This window comes from Ambystoma mexicanum, chromosome 6p (genome assembly GCF_040938575.1).
Source record: "Ambystoma mexicanum isolate Mex_15411 chromosome 6p, UKY_AmexF1_1, whole genome shotgun sequence".
Classification (NCBI taxonomy): Eukaryota; Metazoa; Chordata; class Amphibia; order Caudata; family Ambystomatidae; genus Ambystoma; species Ambystoma mexicanum.
In genome coordinates, this window is record NC_090935.1 from 253,489,537 (window position 1) to 253,513,796 (window position 24,260).

General features: G+C 44.2%; 1 protein-coding gene across 2 annotated transcripts in view; it reads right to left on the reverse strand.

Annotated features, from left to right (window-relative positions):
- The window catches only part of LOC138511358 (tetraspanin-36-like), a 156,049-nt gene that overhangs the window by 121,806 nt on the left and 9,983 nt on the right, over positions 1-24,260 (reverse strand). For both annotated transcript variants that reach the window (XM_069626970.1, XM_069626969.1), the window contains exon 2: positions 5,169-5,375. In XM_069626970.1, coding sequence (XP_069483071.1) covers positions 5,169-5,375 — 207 coding nt within the window. The remainder of the gene's footprint in view (positions 1-5,168; positions 5,376-24,260) is intronic.

The window sequence follows — 24,260 nt, forward strand, 5'->3', positions numbered from 1 at the left end:
TCCGCGGTCACACTTCCCAGTTCTCTCCGTGGACAAGATACCGATTGGCTAAGGGGCTGGCGTCATGACCGCGGACATGCAACGTCTCTGCTGATTGGCTGCAGTGAGCCGTGATGTGCGTCAGATTGTTTGGATTTGCCCGACATCTTGGATCCGCTGACAGCGCAGCGGCGACCAGAGGTGAAATGCTGTTTCGGAAACAGTTTTGGTGTGTCAGAGTGCTTGGGGAGGTTCAGAGAGTAAGGGATGGGTGAAATACTGTATTTGTTTAGGCGGCAGGTGTTAATGATGTATTCCCTATGCCCACCTTGTCCGGGATGTTTGTAAGTACTGAAAATGAGGGGTCTGATAAGGATAGTACTTCAGTCTGTGCTGTGCGCAGGCAACTTGAAACTGTTCTAAGGACACGCGTGGTGTTAGCGAACATTACAATTGAGTACATACTGTACTTAACATTTTTGTTTCTATGGGTGTGCTCCTGATTTATACGCCACTATGGGTGTGATATGCTGCGGTGTTTGTGGCCATGGCCTAGCGTCTTGGGTGAAGATCAAATTTATACGTAGAGAAATTATAAGCCACTATTGGTGCGATATGCTGTGGTAGTTGTTGCCAGTACGTAGAGTCTCGGGTGCAAGGGCACGGGTGCCGAAGACCATGCACCCAAGAACTAAGTTATAAGCACTGGAGTTATAAGCCACTATGAGTTTTATATACTGCACACCCATACATTCAAATATCTATGGCCTTACACCCAAGACTCTAGGCTCTGGCCACAACCACTGCAGCATATCACAGCTATAGATACACCCGTAGTATTAAACATCAATCAGGTGGTTGTGGGAAGGGCCTAGAGGCTTGGGTGCATGGCCAAAGGCCATGCACCCAAGACCAAATATATACGTAGTGAAGTTACAAGCCACAATGGGTGCGATATGCTGTGGTGGTTCTAGACAGGACCTAGAGTCTTGGGTGCATGGCCAAAGGCCATGCACCCAAGTACAACGTTCTAAGCACTGAAGTTATAAGGCACCATGGGTTTTATATAGTGCAGTGGTTGTGGGAAGTATGTAGAGTTTTGGGTGCATGGCTGCAGGCCATAGGCCATACAGCCAAGAGTGTAGACCCTGCCCACATCCACTGCAGCACTTCACATTCATACATCACACCCATACAATCGATTATGTATCTGGTAGGTGTTGGCAGGGCCTAGAGTCCTGGGTGCAAATTGAGTACATGCTACAGTTAAAATGTTTAATTCTATGGGTGTGCTAATGATTTATAAGCGACCGTAGGCCATACTCCCAAGACTTTAGGCTCTGGCCACAACCACCACAGCATATCACAGCAATGGATACACCCATAGTATAGCTTATTGCTCAGATGGTAGTGGGGAGGGTGTACAGTCTTGGGTGCATGGCCAAAGGCCATGCACCATAGAACAAATTAATAAGCATTGGAGTTATAAGTCACTGTACACCGATATATTCAAATATCTATGGACATACACCCAAGACTCTAGGCCCTCGCCACAACCACTGCAGCATATTACACAGCCACGGTAGCGGCTGTGTAGTTATGGTTAAGGTGCTGTTTCCATAGGAAGAGCACTTTTTCAGTGGCTTATAACTCCGCTCCCCCTTGACGAATCCTCACCAAACTTTGCAAAAAAAAGTATATGGGTCACTCTGAATTTGGTGATGTTTGGTCTAGGGGTGGAAAAGTTATAGGGGGGGGTCCAAAAACATCTTTTTTTCCCATAGACTGAATGGGGGAAGTGTGACCGCTGGACGGAGTTTCACCAAATTTGCAGCAGGGGCAGGGGCTTGGTCCCGAAAGCGTGCTTTTGTAAATTTGGTGACAATCCGTCCAGTAGTTTCCTTTAAAACGACCCAAAAATATGTCTAAAAAAATTAGTGATATCAATGTCACTCCGCGGTCACACTTCCCTGTTCGCTCCGCGGACAAGAAATCGATTGGCTAATCTGTAGTGTCATGTCCGTGGACATGTGGCGCTTTCACTGATTGGTTGTGGGACAGCGTGAAGTGCGTCAGATTTCGTCACTGCCCCCGCCATCTTTTGTTCATGTTTTGGTGTACGCGGACATCGCCGGTAACACATAAAAAACAAGACACCATTGCACTTGTTACACTTATGAAATACTGTTTCCGAAGGTGAGCTTTAATGAGGATGGAATGGGATGTGGCAGCAGAAACTCAAAAAGTGGTGTTTTCTTGTCACCAAAGTCATACGGTAAAGTGGAAGTTGGTGCTCAATGTACGGCGACCAACTACTGCGTCTGTGTTACAATGTATTTAGAATAATATTGCCGACAGACTGGCGTCCTACGTTTTGGAATCTGAGGCTGCCACCTGCACTGTTTGATGGAAACAGAGGTTCTGGAGGTGTATGGAAGTAGCGCTTTTCATGATTGGATTCTCATATGTTGTTGCAAAGTGAGAATGTATTTGCCTTCTGAGTGAAGGTAACTTGATTTGCTTTTTTGGTTGCGAGCTCAGCAGGCCTACGCATCCGAGTGAATCCATAAGGGGCAATTGTTTTTTGACATTGAGCAAAAGGGAAACTTCAGAAGCAATGCAAGGAAGGAAAGCTTGGAAAAAATACCATTTGATAAGGTTATGTTTTAAAAACGTTTGTAAGGCACATGAAATATCAGTTCACAAAGATTCTTTGGTGCGAATACATTGCAGTCTGACTGACAATGGAGGCAGTAAACATCATGTAAGTTTAATTTTGACAACTCTACACCGAACCGCGTTTTAATTTTATGTTACCGAAACACTAATTGTGACAATATAACTGAAGTATTATCTTTCTGCGCAGTTGTAATTTTCCTCCAATAACGGAGAGTGCAGAATCTCCGCGTTTGCAGGCTATGACTAGACTCACTCTTGTTGAGCGTTAATATTTCTTCTTTGAAATGTTATGTTTGCCCACATAGGTTTGTGTATCACTTTGCACGTTCTTTTGGTCTGGTTCAAAATCACGAGATGTAATTTTTTCTTACTTGTCCATTCATTTTGGCTTCATAACTGAATTACCATTTTACTGTGTAGTTGCCATTTTTTTAAACCTTACGGCGAGTGCAGGTTCTCAGCGTTTGTAGGCTGTCACTATATTTACCCATGGTCAACGCTAATATTTCCTTAAAATGTCATATTTGACCACTTCGATTTGTGTATTACTTTCCACATTCTTTGTGTCTTTTTTGCAATGTTTTGCTAAAGGTTGGGTATTGACACGTATTTTCTCTTATGTTTTCCGCCCAGCTACATCTTGCTGTACTGTGCGTGCCATGGTTTCCAGATGCCGAGTGACGGCTTCTTTGGACGTCAGATGCAACTGCTTGTGACCGGCTGCCTGTCCATCACAATTTTGTGGGATGATCGCCCAGGCCCCCTTTGTCCATACGCTGAACTGGCCATTAGGAGTAACATAACATCATTTATGGTGGTGTAGGCCGAAGGTCTTGGCGCCGTCTTCAAAATCACTGTACAAACAAAGCGGGTGCTTTAACAAAAATGCATACTTTGTGTATGGGAAAAGAACAACGTGTGCCTCACCATTAACATTTTCAATGACGCCCTTAGAACCATTGTTACAATTTAATTGAAAATGGGATTAGTCCGATGGTCTCCGACAGTTTCTTGTTAAATAAAAGTACTTTACAAATTCTAAAATGTTAACGCTTTCTTTTAAAATCCAGTGTATCATTTCAAAATGTAAGGTACTACGTTGTACGTCGCTGTATGTTCATTTACAGGTTCTGCGTCACAGCACGTACGTACCTTTGCTTTTTGCAGGCTGCCATGGAAAGCGAAGAGGGGCCATGTATGGAACAACCACCTTCCCTTTCTATGGTGGCCATCTTGAAAAAGGATTTTGTTTTGTAATCCAGCCCGCCGCAGGCATGCCGGATTATAACCAGAAATCCTATTTTTTAGTAGCACACGTTACTGCTTTGCAAATCTAGACAATTACTGGCAAATCTTATTTCATCTATGTCCTTTACTGAGAAATGTAAAATACATGGATTGTATGCGATTTTTAAAAAATATATTTACACTGTGAAAGGTGGTTCTTAACGGCACATTTACTTTGTTTACGGATGCCTTTCTTTTTTGGTAGGACAGCTAATAAGGCAATTTGCGAGCGGAAATTAGGAAAGAGGCAACAAACAGTAATATGGAGCGGTAGGTGGACGGTGAAAAACTTTGCTATGATTCAAAGTAAAACCAAAACCCCCCTGAAATTCGCCAGTTATGGTAAGCTAAGCAACCATAACTCGCGCCACCGGCGTGCACTGCTAAGACTAACACCCAGGACATCAAAGATGACATCACATAGCAAAGTTTTTTTTAGTGAATTTCATAGGTTTTTAGTAGTGCAACTTAACCATAACGTCCCTTTAACAAAGTTTTTTTACTGAATATATATATATATATATATATATATATATATATATATATATATATATATATATATATATATATATATAATGCTTAGGTATGCTTCCGTACTCAGTTGATGCAATTCATCAGTGATAGGTTGCCCTCTGCGGTCCAAATGGCAACCTGTGAGCCCTTCCTCTTCAAGAACCGCTATCATTTTAACAAACAAAATGAGCATGGTTCTACGCGTTCCCCTTCACCTTCCACTAACGCAAACATTCAGAATGCTTTCAGGTTACTTCTTTCCACCCCACTTCATGGAACAAGGTTGACAATTGTGCATCCACAAAGACACATCATAGAGGCCTACGTAATTGATGGAACTTAGATAATGTTCTTATACCACCCATACCTCTCATTCCATCTGATACAAATATGCCTTTCAAATAAAAATAATGTTTAGAATTTTCAATGACCATTAATAAGTCACAGGGTCCTACGCCCCGTCCTGGAAGTGATCAGTGGTAATTCCGATGTTTAAGAAGTATGATGGAGTGACCCTATGAATTACCGACCGATAATAGCCTTTAAAATATGTTAGAACAGTGTATGCTATGCCAGAAAGGCTAGCAGGCCCTTATTTTGTGGCAAGTATTATATGCTCTATCATTTCCGGCTACTCTTGCCATTTTATGCAATTGGTTATTTATGTTCGAAGGTTTTTAAGCCTATGCACATGTGATCATATCACTTACCAATTCAAGCCCAAAATAATTTCCTGAACAAATCGACCACAAGCCAGTGCACCCTATGAGGAACAGCACCACGCCGAGGCCGATGATGAGAAAGTAGTAGAGGGCGCTGTAGTGGTTGACTTCGAAGAGGTAGTCATCGTGGTATTCGACGCTGCTGTTCACGTATATGGAATATACTCCGAAGCCGATAAGCACAATTGCCACAGCCTGCAACATAAACAATCAGACATTATTTGAACTATGAAAAAGGGGAAATCATGAAGGAACACATCTTTCAGAGAACAGCAGATAATTTATTATCACACAAATATAGGCTTTGTATTCACTAGGTCTAGGCCTGCACCTGCTCACTATTGGGAAGATTTATCAAATGTTTTTCAGAATGGATCTTGTGTTTGCCAAATGAAAATGATGGCCATCCATCATTGCAACAGGCATCATCACACATTGTACAGGGCAACATCCTTGCCTAGTCGACACCTGGTGCAGAGTGTCATTGTGAAGTGATACTGTATATCCAAACAATTGCAAATCCGTATTTGTTCCCTCTTGTGAGAATTTAACGTATTCCTATAACACAAATCAATCAATGTCCTTGGCTACGATACCCAGTTAGAATGTAAATGTACGAGAAGGCAGAGTACGCAAACTGCATTCCACATAGATGGGGTGTCAACGCAAGGGAAGATCCCCCTGTGCCCACTGCATATCAGAGCACTGTTCAGTATGATACGTGAACTGGTCTGCTGCCCCGCTGCCCACTTCCTTCGTGCAGCGTGGCCAACACACCCTAACAGAGCAGCGTGGCTGTGTGCTGTTGTCCCCCTGGTTTTTCAAAGTGGGAGGAGCTGTAGTGGCCCATCTGAAAGGCCTGAGGTTAATATTGTAGCTGCACATATGCTGAATGTACAGCTAACGTGGCAAAGCCAGGACCTTTGCAGGTGGTCCGCTGGCTTAGTTTTTGAATGGTGCTAGTCAGAGAGGGATTCTGCGCTTGCTTAGCATGGTTATTTTTTCCTATCTGGGAGGTTCAATTACTTGGTTTGCGCAGCCCGCACTGGTGAGCCCCATGCCTTTTGCTATGCTCCTGTGATGTCTTGATCATTTTTGCCTAGTGGTGGCTTGCATCCAGGTCTCACTGGATTCACAACCATGTGATGTTTGAGCCTCCTCTTGGGAGGTAACACAAAGGTTCACCTTAGTTTCCCACATGGACAGTATACCCAGATTCTGTTATTGGCAGTGTAACCGTATGATGTGGCTGCACCATGTGTGGCCATATCATACAGGGAGACTTTCCTGCTCCCTAAGGTGACCCCTGGTTTGTTTAAATCAAGAAAAATGACACTGGCAGACAAGGAAAGGAGGGCGAGGAGGTGCTACCACTCCCTCCTCTGCATTACTACCCCCTCATCCACACTACTACACCCTCCTCCAAACTACTACTCCCTCCTTCCCACTATTACTCCCTCCTCCACACTTCTACTACCTCCTCCATACCACTACCCCCTCCTTCCACTATTACTCCCTCCTCCACACTACTACTACCTCCTCCAAACTACTACTCCCTCCTTCCCACTATTACTACCTCCTCCACACTACTACCACCTCCTCCATATTACTACTACCTCCTACACACTACTATCTCCACCACACTACTACCTCCTTTCCACTACTACTCCTTCCTCCACACTACTACTACACAAACATTCTTCTTTCACTCTGTACCATACAAGTCAGTCATTGCCTACACTATTTACTCTACCAACACTTGCCACCAACATTCTCACTCACACTGCAGTACTACTTCCACTCCTTAGCCAATGCCTCACCTTTTCCAGAAATCACTTCCACAACTCGCTGCTCCTTCGATCCTGCTGCCAGTCTCCTGATCTTCTACCTCTTCAACCTGTGACCTGAATAACCCACACTTACTTCTTTCTGGCATCTGCTTATATCCTCCCCTCTTCTGCTGGTATTGGCCTTCAATCCATGTCCAATCTGCTTTCCCCGCCCTGGCCGTGCTAGGAAAATGAAAAGTCATAATTAGAGGCTGAGCCCAGGCCACTTTCTCTGTGGGTCTGCCACAGAACAGCAATGGTGGTCTGGGCAGACAATATTTTGTGTTCCAGTGACCGATTCCGGGTGCACCTGCAGTAAACCCAATAAGGATGAACTCTGCTTTTTGTCCCTGACAGTATAGGGGTTGTCCATGCTCACTGGTCTCTTCTGGGAGCACCTCAGAGTCCTTCAGCTAGCCCCATATGGATTCTGCCTCCTTCTGCAGCTTGCTCTCCCCGTGCTGTGGCTCGCTGGCGGGGTAGGGCTGTGCAGGTGACTCAGCTTTGTGGGTTTCTGTACGGGCACTCACAGTGCTGATCAAACTGTGTCGCCTTTTCACTAAAGTAGTGTGTTGGTTCAGGCTTCTGGTTCGCATGCTTCCTCTTGGCTTCAGATGGAGCCGATATGTCTCTAAAAGAAACAGAAAAACACTGGCAAGCAACTTGGAATGGACTCATATCTTGAGACAGGTGCACTGCTTAGAAACAGAGTTCTCCCTTCTTGACAAGGCCATGGCCCTGGCCTTGTCACTCCATATAGGGCTTTTGTGCCTGGGGGTGGGATGTCCGGATTTCAGTTTAAATCCACATAGCTGAGTTTGTGCATGCAAATGGTCGCAAAATGTGGACGTGGCAACCAGCACTGGTTGTCTGGCCACACATTGTTTGAATGGGCATATGTGTCTGATTGTCAATATGGGTCACCCTTTACCTCTGGTTTAAGAGTTAACACAAACATTCTGCCCCAATACTTGGTCAAATGCTGGGATTCAATCCTGAAGCAGTAGCGGGGCAGCTGAGGCTCTGCACCAGCACCCTTGACCCTTAGAAATCATGACCGTGAAGTGCTGCTTTTCCTACGACTTGAAGGAACCTACTTGTATGGCATTTATAAAGCGTGAATCTAGCTGAAAACAACACACCCAGGGGGTACTGGAGTAGCAAAGGAGCTGGGAAGAGCAGGGGGTGAGTAGAGTGGGTGGGGACTTCACAGGTAGAGAAATAGAATTGGGTGGACTGATCAGCGATTGGCGAGATGTTCTTTGAAGAGTAGAGTCTTCAGTTCCTTCCTGAAGAGTAGGATGGAGGGGGCATTGTTCCAGAGTTAGGGTCATGAACCTGTAAAAGGGGGAATGGGGTCCCCTCCCAGAAGTGAGATGAGGGAGTTGGGGGACTCCAGTCCCTAACCCCCTGAACTTCCTTTGTATATGACAACTGGTACCACTCTCCCTTCTACTATGCCTGTCAGTCTCTCTTCTGGACAGAGTTCTCTTTTATTTCTTTCAGAACTCAGAAGATAAGGAAACTGAGGAAAAACCCTGTAAGCCAAGTAGGTTGATATATCTTTGCCTTAGCAATAGGCAGTAAGAATCTACCTTACATTACCAAATGCTGCAAAGTGAAAAACATTATGTCAATGTTCAGTCCCTAGTTTTCATGGGGCGTGCTGTCATGTAAACCAGGGAATGTGCTGGGGGTTCTGCAGTGCCATCGACCTGTGCGTCAGGAGGCAGCATATGATCCTTCTTTACTACTAATCTGCACAGCCTATTCTAGAAATGGGGCAGCCCACCCTTTGGCAAGGTCGTGCCATTTCTCAAAATATGGCAACAGACTGACAAATTGCTCAATTTTTAGCGTCCCATTACATGTGCTGCTCTAGCACCATCTGATATGATCCACGACGAATTCTATTGAATGTGGAAAGGGGGGGCGAAGCCACCTGTAGCTGTATACACAGCCATAGTGCTTTGGCAATGCTCCTTCCCTCCACCCCCACTAATGAGGTGTGGGCATGTCAACCAACAACGTGGTTTCATTGTGACTTCTTTTAAATTGTATTTTGGTTTTTAAGTTAAACCTTTCACAATGTAATCATCTAGAAAAACACAATTTTTACAAAATTCAGATAAACACTTTTTCAAATTGACCCATATACAGTTACTAAAATTTCACAATGTCATATAAAAATGCCAATATAGAAGAGAGAAAAAGGAGAGAGTAACTAATAATGTCTTCCAACATTGATCGGTCGTTCAGTTCCGAATCCAGTCAATCCAAGTTGTTGGAGTGACATTGAGACAATAAAGAAATTAATGTACGCTCTCCCTATAGTCTTGTTTGTAGTATTACTCCAAAATCTACATAAATTAACATTGCCCTCGCTCTTCAAGGATTAACCCTGGGGAAGTTCATCGATTCTCTTGAATATAGCCTCTAAAAAAACCATGCAGGGCCAGTATGAGCGATACACTATCTTCCCACATAAACTGCCAGCAAAAAGATTCTCCCAAACTGTTAAGCTCTATCGGAACTACAAGTCTAAAGTGTTGAAATCTGAAGTCCATTGCTTTACTACAATCTAGAATCAAATGCTTTAAGGTCTCTGGAGTGCACACACAGTTGCATAGTCTACAATGTGGCTTTCGCCCCGCCTCGGACTTCCAGCTACCCACACGTTCAAGTGTAGGGAGTTGGTTAAGTCAGAAGCACAAATACAGACTACAGATTTTTTTACATGGAAGTAAGTTAATACATTTTGGCAAAACCTCCCTTTTGCCGGGGAAACTTGCATATTCACTGTAAGTTTTATAACAAGACAATCCATCGATTGTAAAACACCAATCAATTTTTTGCGGTGGCTGGTCTAAGAGGTAATTCCTCTTCAGAAGGAATTTATGGTATCCAGAATGTTCTTCAATTTAACCCTGAACACATTCAGTGACTCAAGGGACTGGTTTACTAACAGTTCTCCCGAGTTGTCTGGAGGGCAGATAATTTTTGCGTAGACTGCTGTCTCCATTGGACCCTGGCTAGAAGAGAAATCCGACCCAGCTCATGTCTGATGATGGCATTAGGGACTGATTTGGACATGCCCAGGGTCTCCTTCCAGACTAGTCCCTGTATAGTGTTCAGATATAATCCTAAATCAAGGGTTGTCATGCCTAAACCATAGAGGATTGAGGGCCCCACTTTAGCTAGATACTATTTTAATAGGTAGAAGGGAGTATTTGCAAAGATGAAGATTAAGCCTTTTCATCTGACAAATCAAGGGCCTAGATTTCTCTCTGGTTGGTCTTACATGTTGCCAAAGATCGAGTATTCGTAAGATTGTACCCTAAGTAACAAATCGAAGATACCCTCTCAAGGTTTTGTTCACCCACCTTCCAGAGTATCACTTTGGCTTTGGTTTTAGTTGAAGAAATTACAACCTTAGACTTCTCGCCGTTAATCAGGAGGTTATTCTCGACAGAATAGTAAAAGAACAGATTTAACTTTTTTTGTAGCCCCACAGCAGTTTTATCAAAGAAAACGAAGTCATCGGCAAATGCCAGACAGATTAATTTTATATGCCTCAGATTAACTGGAAAAGAAGTTGCCTCAGACCAAAGTTGTTGTAAGTCGCTGATATAAGTGTTGAGGAGGGTAGGTGCCAGGATGCAACCTTCTCTAAGGCCCTCAAAGGTCTGTACTGGGCCTGACACACTACCCGCTTTCATCAGCCAGATCTTAATAGTAGTTTTTAATGCATACTCGCCATTAATTGGACTAACTTAACTGGTACTGACCATTCAAGCAAATTGTTCCAAAAAAGGGTTCTGTCGAATGCACTAGTCATATAGAGCGAGGCCATATAGATGGTGCCAGTGGCCCCCTTTTTAACATATTCTAATAGGTGACCCATCACTGTGGCGTTAAGAACTGTGCCCATACCTGATATGAAGCCCTCCTGGAACGATTTAGCGCTCCCAGATGTGTCGATGAGTGTTTCAAATCTCCCAAAAGCAAGGTCGAAAATACTGCACTGGCTGCATCTATCTAGGAGTGCTATTGGCTTGTAATTATTTGGGTCGTTGATTTGGCCATTTTTGTGAACCGGAATGATGATTGATTCATGACAGGTGGGGGGGGGGGAAGATGAGTAGAAAAAATGGACCAAAGCAGTTTCCCCAATGTGCCCACCCAAGCCTGAGGGTTACTCTTCAATAAGACAGGTGTCAAGCCATCAGGGCCAGGCGCTCTAAACGCCCTGGCCCTCGAAATAGCCCAGAGCAGATCCTCTTCCCCCATGGATAGTCTGCAAGAACCAAAAGGCTCATCAGCCGATGTCCTCTTGGACTACCCTATGGGGATGAGTACATTTGATTGAATACAGGTTTTGCCAAATATGTTCAGATATAGTACATTTAATAGTTAGTTTGAAAAGGTCTATGTTGCTTCCAACCAGGGCCAAGAATTCCTAAGTATTGCAGTGTTTTAGCTTCTCAAGGATATTTTTATTGTCTTTAGTGGGAAGTTGGATTTTTAGATTTTTCACAAGATTCTTATGACCCTGTACAATTGATTTCTTTCTTTGTCTGAATACTTCAGTTGTCAGATGTTCTTTAAGAAGATCTCTGAGACATCTTCTCTTGAATTTCTTAGCCTCTGCAATTCTCATGTCATATATGTGTGAGGGTGTGGAGGTATTTTATGATGTCGTAGCTTACCCTTTTCTGATAACAATTTTATGTTTTGAGATATAGTGATGTTGAATCTATCATTCTTAAAAGATTCAAGCTGTTACCTTCTCTATCATCAACCAATCGCATTGCTTTTTTCAGGATGACCAGAAAACCAAAACGAGTTCCACTTCACTGTTAACCCTCCCCTATCAATGGAGAGCGGAACCAGGGAAGGGGAAATAATATGGACATTTATTGCCAAATCCAAACTGAGATATACTGTAGAATGATCCGTAAATCACAGTTTGTGAATAGCTAAGGCCCTACACAATGATTGCAAGTAATTATATGTGTAGATTTGATCTATCAAAGAGGAAGAAGAACCTCTACTCCATGTTGAAGTCTCCCCTTCCTGTGAATTATTGAAAGGTAAGACCAAATGTAGGCCCCAATTTTTCATGAACCAGTCCCATTGAGGACCTATTGCAAATTCTACCCCCTAAGTGCCCTATAGGATCTGCTTGTTTGTCGTTTAGCCTTGCTCCCTCCGTGCAACTGGTGTTAAATTCCTCTCCAATTATACTATTGGGGAGTGACCCAGATCTAGCCAGTTTTTTAATAAGCTCAGCCAACACCGTTTGCATGGAGTTACAAGAGGTCCTATGGGGATTCCAGTAAAGATTAACAACAAGAATATCCAAGTTGAGTGCTTCTAATGAAACAGCTACTGATAATAAGCCATCAAGGCTTGTCTCTATTTCCTCACACTTGGCTTTCAGGCTCAGGTCAATGGCAATTACGAGGCCTCCCGAAGGTCGTCCTAATGGACCTCTGGTAGCTGGTTTTGTGATGGTGAAGAACCCCTCTAAATCAAAATAAGTCACAGTCATGGTCTCTTGAAAAAGTAGAACGTGTTTATCCAAAATAAAATTAGTCTGATGTAAGGCCTTTGCTAAATTGCTGTATCCACAGACATTCCAGGAGATTAGTGATAAGTTGTATAGGTTAAAGCTACTGTTGTGCTTGTCTTGAGTTCGCAAACATGTTAACAGCAGTCTCCAACCACGACCAATCCTGACCTGACTATGTTAGAGACTGTTTTTGTTTTATCACTGCGGCGGACTACATGAGAGGTTCTTTCTGATCGTTGTTCCTTGTTAGTTAGCATCTCCTTATTATTAGGAACCAATAAGAAGCTCCTTACTTCTTCTGTGTTGTTCATCTCATATAGATCAAACCCCACAGAGCTTAAAGTTGCTCGTTCTTCAAAGACCAATCTGATAACCAAGTTGGGGTGAAAGTGGCACACCAGGCGATTACTATCTGAGTCCAAAAATGTGATGCAATCTATATCGCCCGAATGAAGAGGAAGTAAGCATGGTATTGTTTGAAATTGGCCAGAACCTTGCTTCTACTCATAGCCAGCTCACCGTTGATATGGGTGATGTTTACCCATCCAATTGATTTTGTGGCAGGCATATTTGTCAGCTTTGAGTCGTCAGTAGATGGTTCTTGATGTACAGGACAACCTGTGATTTGTGTTATAGAAACTTCAGACACAGGATCAGTTTGATTCTGTGGTGTAACAGCAGTCTGTGAAACCCATTCGCCTAGCACCTTCACGTTTGAAAGAGCATCTTCTTTTCTCTGTATCGATGGCCTTGCTGTTGATAGTTCTATATAGGATTCCAGGGTCTGAGATTGCAGTTTTTTCCTGTAACAGGGGCTGCAGGATGTTCGTCTTTAATCACAGAGCCAACCACTGTTAGAAGACAATTCCCCTGAATTTGCTGCATGGACAGATTAGCGGATTCCTCCACCATAGGCAAGGACCACTGAAACTTTAATGAGGATTTCCTTCTGTTGTTATTTTGGGCTGACATATTTTTTGTTTTCTTTATTTGTTGTTGCCGTTGCTTTCTTTTAGTTTTGGGTTTTGCATTCCGCGTATTGAGCAGACCAATTGAAGAAGATGTTTTATCAAGTTCACTTGTAGCACCTTTTTCAATATTAGCACTCGCAATTGGAGCATAGGGTGACAACAGCGAGTGACTCTGTCCCAAATGACAATCAATAAGAGACGAAAGGCTATTAGGTGTCAGGCTAACCATTTCAACTTCCGGCTGAGTACCTGTGCCTGTCATTGTCATCAGGCTATCATTGTCTAGATCGATAATGTCAATGTAGCGGGGCTTACCCCTCTTCTTTTACTTATTTGTTGCGACCAAACACAACATTTTTTTATCTTTATATCAATCCCTGTAATTTGTAGTATGTTATACTTGACCGTTTCTTTAATGTTGTCATAGAGCCGAAGTAGTGACTCCAGCACCAAATAAAGAGCCGAAATTGAGGCAGGTCCCAAGGTGTCTAGGTCTGGTAAGATGTTGGACTCCTGCCTGTTTTGAATATTGCTTGGTGTGAAGAAGACATTTGGATTAAGCTCATTAACAATAGTTGATCTTTATGGTGAATCTAATTTGCCTCAGTCGGTTGATTTGATTTTTGGGCCAAAATAGATGGTTTGTTTATGGTTTTAGCTGTCTCGCTGTTGGTTTTGTCATTCAAATCACCCATATTCCTGCATAATCGTAAGTATGACTCATCTAAAAATCTTCACATTCGTTCTGCCGGGAGGTCAGTGCACATTGTGTGCTCACGGCTGTCTGATCCGGAGTTTCCCCAAAACTGGGGTCTTCAGCTGTGTGCACCATTGCAGGGATGTTAAAGCTGAGGGTGGGTGGAGCAGTATAGGGCATATGAGAGTCTGGGTGTAAACCCACTATCAATGACCCCTGCCCATCAGGTAGACTTGATGCAACCCCACCACTTGTGTTAGCTAGCCCTGTAGGCCCTTTGCATGATGGAACGTGGTTTAGTGAGGTGCCTGTCAGCCGCGTTTTAGGTGAATTTTCCACAGGTTTAGCAAGGAATTAAAGTTTTGATTGATTTGTTAGCAATCTTTTGGTGGTAGTCTCTTGTTGGGCTTGTTGTTGGACTCGCCCTAATGAATAAGTATCAACTTTTCCAGTAAACCTTTTAGATATGTTGTAATCTTGAATATTATCCAGTTCAGTACTCATTGCATGCTTGCTTCACAAGGTCGCTGCCATGAGTTTAGAACAGAGTAGTGCAAGTTAATTGAGGATCCCCTTATAGTTCATCCTGACATCAGGGTAACTCAAATGTGGTGAGCTATGCAATCCTGCTGGCCATGATGGGGGTCCTAGATGAAACCAACTGTAGGAGTTTCACTTCTTGTCAGCTATTTTGTCAGTGATAACCTGGGTATCACTGATCAGGCTCTGGCCTGGCCAACCTCTTTTCTTTCTGATCGACCCTCCCAGGTACAACTTGGGTCCTTCCTATCTTCTATCTCCCTCTCCACCTTGGTATCCCCCAAGGGTCTAACCTCTCGCACTGGCTTTTGAACCAATACCTGGCAACTCACGCCTCCTGCATCTCCATTTTCTGATCACCTTTCCAGTGCTTTGTTGATGACACCCAACTCATTTCCAGGCTTTCTTCAGCCTCCTCCTCTCCTTCCCTCATCTCTGATTGTCTAATCACCACTCAGAATTGGTGTGCCGCCAATGATCTTTGTCTAAATACCAACAAGACCAAGATCCTCCTTATTGGTACACCAGCTGCATTCTTTCCTCTCACTCTCTGGCCGGCCCCCCTTGGCCCTCCTCCTGCCCCCACCTGCGTGGCTAAGAATCTCTGGGTTATCTTTGACTCCACACTTCCCTTCTCCGCACACATCTCTGACATCTCCAAAAAGTCAAACTTTTTATTGCCACTCCTTAGAGGTACCCTGCCTTTCCCTTACTTCCCTCAAAATCTCACTGCCTCCCAAGCTCTAGTTCTCTCCGGACTGGATTACTTTAACAGCCTCTTTCTAAATTTACCTGCTTCCACTCTCCGCCCTTTACAACTAATCCAGAACAGGACTGCGAGACTTGTCCTTGGCCTCAAGCCCTGGGATCGTATCTCTCCAGCCCTGAAATCCCTTCATTGGCTCCCAGTGGATGCAAGGATTACATTTAAAACCCTCTGCATTGTCCACAAGGCTTTCGGGGGCCTGGGTCCAAAATACCTTCAACTATCACTCCATAAATACCTCCCCTCTCTAGCCCTTCGCTCCTCTACTCCTAACTCCCTCAGGGATTAGCTGTTTTGCAAAGAAACGAGCTGGGGGTAGATCTCTGTCTTCGGCCGGTGCCTCCCTTTGCAACAGCCTCCCGGCCTCCTTGAAACTTGAGGAAAACCATCTCCGGTTCCGGAAGCACCTCAAGACCATCCTCGTTGCCTCTGCCTTTGCCCCCCGTCTCCCCTGTTGATCTGTTTCTTCTCTTGGCATCGTGCACCTGGCCAACCTCTGGCATTCGGGCCCAGGTACCTGCTCACCCTGCCACCATCCTGCACTGCCTCCAGGGCACCCCCTGCATTAGGGTCCTGTATCTGTATCCATACAGTCCCCCTCCCACTTTTCTTCTGCACTTATCAAATATACCTTATCTGACTAACTTTCATCTGCCACTTGCTGGCTGCACTACCATGGTTTATCGCCCGTATTTATTTATTTATTTTATTTAATATTTATTGTGTTCTCTCTTCTGTTCCGCACTTTCCACCCCCCCCTTCCATGCACTTTACCCCTTTTTCCTTTTCCATACATTGGCGCTTTCTTAATGTCACTGGGCCTAGTAAGATCACTGTTTTCTTTTTTTGTTCTCCCTTGTTCCCCTCGCTTTTTGCCTGGTCACGCTCTGAAACACTTGTGTACGAGCGCAATATAAATAAAATAAAATATCATATCATATCTGACCAAAGATGAACAGGAATTCAGAATCACCGGGTTCTACTACCAGTAGCGGGCCCAGTCTCTAAAGAGACACGGCCTAACTTTGTTAGACCTGTTTGTTCATCCTTGGGCAATAGGATTGACTAAGTGGTTGCTGATCACAACGCCAAGTGTCCAGATGCCAACCCACATCAGATAATGATTGCCAAGTCAGTCATTAAAGCTTTACTGGACATTTTTACCAGAGGTAGCTCCTCTGAAGTTATGCCTGACTCAGGCAGCATCTTCAGGTTCAGTTATAGCCAGACTAGGTGGGATGAAGATGAAGTGACGGTTTATGGTCTTTCCATCTAATGCCATTGCATCTAATGTCAAACCATCAAATTTTTTACATATAAAAACTTTGCATCTGATGCATTTTTTGGGGGCCCCTCCCCCCAGCCCCTGTTTTTTACCCTTTATAATGCACCTAATTAAAAATTAACCCTTTACCCCCCCAGAAAATGCATTAGATGCAAAGTTTTTAGATGGAAAGAATTTAATGGAATGGCATTAGAGGCAATGGGATTAGATGGAAAAACCAGATATCCAAGTGACTTATGATTGGTCACACAACTGTCCCCCACAATATTTTTGTCTGAGTTAGAGATTCTTGGGAACTCTCCAAAGTTTTATTGTAGCTGTTAGAAAGCCCCAATGCAGGCAGGGGGACCTTCCTATATCATACTTAGTGTCAAAATACCTGATCATGAGTTCATGGTCTGGGCCTTACCAAGATCAAAGACTTTGTAAGGTAAGCTATTCAGTGGGCCTTGGAAGACCTAGAAAGGCTTCCATAGAGTTTCCCATTGATGGCGTCCTTGGGGATGAAAAACAAGCCCTGTTCCTGGTTTCAGAAAGGGAAACAAAGACATCTGAGTCCAACCCTGACCTGTTGCAGGGAAGCCCTCCTTATGACTTCATTGAGGGTGGACTAGTATCCCCGCAACTGACTCCACAACAGCAAGGTGAGGTGATAACCTTTGGGAGGACATTTTCCCCCTTGTTTTCCCTAATTCCAGGCTTCACAGATTGGTGTGAGCAAGACTCTGCCACTGGAGTTGGTGGACCAACCAAGTTTTGGAGTTGTGGTTGTTCACACAAAGTAAGATCTGACACTAAGTCTGAGGTCAACAAAATGTTAGATCTTAAGGTGTTTGAGCTCTCTAGCCATCATTGGTCCAGTGCTGTGGCTCTGGTACCAAAAACAGTTACCTCCGGATTAAGATTCTGCATGGACTCTAGAGCTCTGAATGTTGTCACCAAGACAGATGCTCACCCTCTACCAAGAACGGATGAGTTGATAGACAAGCTAGGTACTGCCAAGTAGCTTAGCACTTTTGATCTCATTGCAGGGTATTTTCAAATATCCCTCAGAAAATGCCAAGAAGAAGAGAGCATTTCCAACACCTGAAGGTCTTAATCAGTTAAGGGTAATGCCTTTTGGGTTGAAGACTGCACCTGCCACATTTCAAAGCATGCTCAACCATGTTTTCAGTGGGTTGGATGGATTCTGCATTGCATATCTGGATGATATAGCAGTCACCAGACCCACTTGGGGGGAGCGTGTTAGGCACCTGGAGATTGTGTTACAGGCTCTTCAGAAGACCCACCTGACCATAAAGGCTAGCATGTGCCAGATTGGTCAGGGTTCAATGGTCACTTTGAGCATGAGGTTGGTCAGGGCAAGATTCAACCTCTTCTCAGTAAAGTACAGGCTGTACAGGTCCAGTCAACCCCCACTGCCCAAACCCAAGTGAGGCCTTTCCAGGGCCTCACTGGGTATTACAGGGACTATATGGCAGACTGTGGCCCTATAGCTGCCCCTCTGACTGCCCTCACTTCTCCAAAGAAACCTAAGAACATTTCCTGGTCTGAGGAGTGTGAGAAGGCCTTCCAAGACCTAAAGTATTCCCTTTGTCAGGCCCCTGTTCTCATGGCACCTGATTACCAGAGATATTTCATAGTGCAGACAGACACCTCTGACACTGGGATAGGAGCAGTAGCATCACAGCTAGATGACAAAGGCAGGGAACATTCTCTATGTTTCATCAGTTGTCAGCTTGAGGACAGAGAGCTCAGGTGACCTACGGGGGAGAACAAATGTCTTTCCATTGTGTGGAGCCTTAGGAAGCGGGGACCCTGCCTCCATCCATGGAACTTACTTCATTGTGCAGGCTGACCTTAGCCCTTAAAGTGGTTGAAGAACATGAAGGGAGAGAATCCTAAAGTGCTCAGGTGGTCCATACAATTTCAAGGCTTGGACTTCACCATTTAGCACAGGCCAGGTGCTAAACATTGCAATGCTGATGGGCCGTACAGAATGTACAAATGACTGGAACAGGAGACCCATCCAGGGGTAAATTAGGACCCTTCTTAGTCTGGGGTGGGGGTTAGTGTTAGGAAAGATTCTCTTCTAGGGGTTGTTTCTTCCATATTCTATGCACCCCCAAACATTTTGCTTTTGTTTTTACACCTTGTGCTGACTTTTTACAAGGAAGTGAAGCATTCAGCTTCACTTCACTGGCCTTTTGCTCATTTGTGGGGAAACTGACCAGACTGTCAGTACTGGAAAACTATGGTACCCTTTCATCTTTTGTCATGTTATCTGTTCTGGTAACTTTCTCATGTTTCACAAAGCATCTTACAATGCAGTGCAGTGGGACTATTTTTGTATCATGCTAGACTTACATCAAAGGAATTTTTGGTTACTTTTAAATGTACCTAAAGACAAGCTGGTGGCAGCAGTTACATGTTTATCTCTTTTGCTTTATTTTTAGTTAGCTCATCGCGTTTACCGCGTTTGGCTACCAACTGTGGCTAGTGTCCAATGAGGGCCGTGCCACAAGGTTTTTTCACTTGTTCTTTGGCCATTTTGTTCTTTTGCCTTCTTCCTGACTTCTCAGGTCAGGAATCCCCTTTTATGGCCATGCACTTGCCGGCGAAAGCAGTGGTTTTCGCTGACTAGTACATGCCATGGATGTATGGGCTCATAAAATGGGTTGGGACTGTCTGGCCCCAATCCACATACTGGTGCCAGTATGTCTAGTGTGCATGCACGAGCCAGACCCACAGTGGTCCCTGATAGGACCAGTGCTGGTGTGCATGTGTGGAGCAGATCTTCCTATTGGAGGGTAGAGTTTGATCACTCACCTGAATTCAGAATACGAAATGGAGTCCTGCATGCCATTTCAGCAGATCAGAAAGGAAGCCAAGTATCCTGTGTAGCTGTGCAGACAACAGAACACCCGAGGACGAATCCTGAAGAGGCCTGGCGACCATTCTGCTGCTGTCCCGGTGAAGCCCTGCTAGACTATCTGATCTCAGAAGACCCTTGCTGGTGCTTTGCCCCTTGGACTGTTCGGCCAAAAAAGACTCAATGCCTTCTCACATTCCTATAGTCTGGAACTTTCGAAGTTCCAGACTATAGGAATGCCCTGGACCAACCGGTTGACTGCCCAGCTCTGTTTTGGGCTACCATGCTAGAATCCTCCCTGTTCTGAATATTGGCCCTGAGCTTTGGGGGTCTCCAGCTAGTCCTGCAAGTCTACTTCCTGCCAGGTTTCAGCGTCCCAGCATTGATGGGTCCTGTTCTGGGAGGCTTCATTTGTTTGTGACTACTGAGATGCCTGCTGTCACTCGTGTGCAGTGACTGTCACTGAAACTGGCCATCCCCCATCTGGTAGAGTGTCCAGACGAGTCCTGTTTTGGAGCCTGCTGTAATTCTCCACTGCAAAGGGTTGCATTTAGCTCCTGGACAGGACCGGAACATTGCTTGCACCCGCAGCTCCTGGGTATCTTCTACTGTATCCAACAGAGGGAAAACCTGCCTCCAGCAACCCCCATTCGACCTCCAAGTACTATTGGAAAATCGTAGTACCAATACTTTGATTTATTATTTCATTCCATTGCCTTTCAAAGAACTGTTGGGAAAAGTGCTCCAGAAGCTAGGAAAATTCATTTACACCCACAGCAACACTTCCTAACTTTTTCACAACTTTAAACGTACTTTGTGAACTTTTTGGGCACAAGGTCCCATTCAACTTAGGGTTGGACTTCTAAAGTTAGGGCTCTCATTCCTATGGACTGTTGATCCAATTACCTAATTACTTACCTCTCCTTTCAGGTATTGGGGGTGAATTGTATGCATTGTACTGACTAACTATGACTGTATATATGTTTTATATTTAGGGTGTTGTGTGATAATATTACCAGCTTGATTCATTTTTCTAGTGTGTTTTTGGACCTATAATAAATGTAGTGTTTTTTTACTTGCGGCCTAACTGCAATCATTGTGTATTTCACTGTCTGGACTCATTGTGGACCCCTGACACCACTCACCTCTCCTGAGAATTTGCCTTGACCACTCTTCCATGCTTACCTTGATTGGTTTGGCTAAACTCCCAGAGTTCCCCTGTTCACTATAACTAGGCTGGCCTCCTAAACTCTGCCCATCAGGCCAGAGTTTAGAAATCCATCTAAACAATACGAATACAAAATACAGGATTGTTAAATAGTTTTTGGGAACTGCAGGAATACCAAATGGGCTGAAACGTAGCGCTGCTTTTGAGCCTCAGTTAGGGGAGATGAACAGTAGCCTGGATCCAAGAGATGCTTATTGCTGCCTTGGTGGTCAGCCTTTTCTGGAATGTTCGGCGCTCATCAATAAACCGTACATAGTGTTGAAGAGAGGTCGAGCAGTGAGCTGCGCATCCTGAGAAAGAGTGCACTCTGCATGGATTTCCAGGTTGCAATCGGCAAACATTGTTGGATCTTCACAATCAGAATTGAGGGCGTATCTGAAGGACGGCCTGATGGACTGTGCACCACACTTTGAATTCAAATCTCTTTTTGAAGAAGAGTTCATGGAGCTGTGCTGGGCTGGTACAATAGGATCTATGACTTGTGCAAAAAGACCACAACAATAGCGGGCATCCCACCGCCTCATTGAAGAAACGCAAACGGCGGTCCAGAATGCAGTTTTGCATGACCAGATACATTTAATCCTGAGTGGGACAAGAGGAACTTTGGTGTCTTTTGGCAGATACAGAATGTCTGAGTGAAAAAAGGCATCCATGTGAATGCAGCAGCAAAGTGAGGTTGCTCTTTGAGGGGTTGCAGATTTAATTTGGCCGTAAGACTTCATGGTGCAGAGCTTCAGGGTCTTGGTCTGTCTGTAAAACAGACACATCAGCATCGTCTGCGTTCATTTTCCACACCTTGTTGGCCATCAAAGCTTCCTTTGCGTCCAGGCATCCAGGGGCCACTGACGAGCTTCCGACAGCTGCAGGCAAGTTTTGATGTCCAAAACGTAAGAATGCAAAATAAAGCCAAGTGAGGAGTAGATTGAGGCAAGCAGGCGGTCACTTTTTCATGCCTGACAAAATGAAAAATGAATAACAACTTATAAACACTATCAAACAGGAAGTAAGTGTTGATGAGCTAGTCCCGGTCAAGCTAAATGAGATTTTTCTACATTAGAACTGGCAGAAACGCCACATCTTTGCATACACTCTGTGTCCCCTTCTCTTCTCTCTTCTTGCTCTCCCTCTGTTTCCTATTTCTCCTCCACTTTCCTTTATTAGAATTCCCAATACACTGCACTATGGATTTGTTTTGTCAGTGTTGTATTTTTATATTTTTTATATATAGATATTTATATTGTGCTCCTTTGAAGCATATTTTTGTGTTTCTGGAATTAAAGCTTGTGGCCAAAATCGCACATTTAAATGAATAGAAAAAAGCAGTAGGCCAGGAATCAAGACCCCACGTGACGGAATGTTGTGTTTAAGATACAAACGGTGCAAGATCCCTCCAAATAAGGGATATATGGCTAAAACGTATTCTCCAATGGCACATGACACCGACAAAACTGCACAGAATGTACCCGTGGACCTCACAGTTCTGTTGGAGGGAATGCGGGGACCACTATTGGAAAGGCATGCTGGGAGCTATTGAGCAGGTCCTAGGGGTGAGGTGCAAGGGAAATAGAGGCCTGGCAATGATAGGAACCGATGGGACGCTGGAGGAAATCACCTCTAAGCCGAGGCGCAAACTCTATGTCATAATGATGATGATGGCGGCGGCGCTGGTACTGGCGCGCAAGTGGAAGGTTAGGGATCCTCCACAGGACCACGAATGAGTGGCGAAGATCTGTTTTTTGTCGCTTTGGAGTGGCTCACATACTCCATCCAAGGGGATTACAAGAGGTTCAGCACTGACTGGTCATCCATATTGAAGTATCTCAGGGAGGGGGCAAGGGGAGCCGGGTGGCCTCCTGGGCATAATCGAGCGGCCCGGAGAAGGCGAACTATGAAGAGGCTACTGACGATGCTCTTCTGCAAGCCCGGTTATCCAGAAGAACTGTTACACCACAGCAATCTCATCTCAAGGGAACTGCCTACACATGGACTACGCTCGGACCGGGGGTAGGGGGGCAAGGACGAAGGGGGAAGGAACATTCATGCCAATAAAAAGTTACGTTAAAAAAAAGATAGAAACGGTGGAAAAGACAGGAAAAGAAATCAAGCCACCTGAAAGCAGTCACTGAAGACATGCTAACTCTATGCAGCCCAAAAGCGGGTGGGGGATGGACAAAGATGTGCAACGTGGCTGAAAAGTCCAACAAGGTCCATCAGTATGCAGACCCGTCATTGCAATGCTTCTCCAGAGGACGCCCTCAATAGTCCATAGATCCCTCAGAACAGAGACAGAAGCAGATCCATGGGCATTCCCTGGTCAGCAATCTGCTTAAAAAATAAATAAGAACCCCACATCTGGTCATCCTCTGTCAAACAAATCCATTTCCAGGTTTTTTTTCTTCTGGAAACAGAATACTCGTCATAAGGGTCGAATCAATTGTTTTTTAGTAATGCATGGACCAACGCCAACTTCAGATCAACAAGCACAATTTACATTTTTAATGATGTATTTAAACATTGTTAGATATGTGGGGCAAAACGTTTTTTTTTCTGCCTTCATAGTAGCTAGAATGAATCATTCACTCAGCAACTCCCAGCAAACTCCCAGCAAACGTTAAAGGTGAGAATGAGTGGGGGTTGATCCAACCACCTCATGGCTGATTCAATGCTTGATTCACTTTTATTTTTTTTAGATGCAATAAAAAACATAACTTTTTTCCCTTGTTGGATAAGCTGTTGCTTTGGACTAGACTCCCAGTACTCCAAAGGTTATAGGACGCTGGTGAAGATGGCAAGGTGGGCTGTTGAAGATGGTGACCAATGCTAGCTATTCTTTGCTAATTAATACTAATATGTTGGTGCTGCTGTACGGGGTTTTAATTTTGGAAGTGGTGTATGGTGTGGCTGGACTTTGGCGCTGTGTCCCGTATGCCAGCCATTCTGAAATACTTTTTTGATTCATTTGAATTACTACGAAAGATACATGCTTGCATAATGATTTTAAAGTAGTGACTTTTTTTATTTTAAAAATGAGACACACTGAAGAGACTTTTGTTTACTCTTCGTTTTGTTTTTTTAAGTTCCCAAATAAAGGTTTGAAAGACAAGTTGAATTTCCTACCTTTTTATGAGTTCCACAGAGATGCACTCAGTAATGCAAGTGAAATAAGCAAGAATGGATACATGGGAGCCGTCGTTTGGTAACAGCAAAACCAGAGCCGGACACAAAATCAATTTGGTGTTACATCAGTTAAACAATGGCAAACTAGAAGGGATTGGTGGTCAATTTCTGAAATCAATATCAATATCTATGTATCTGTA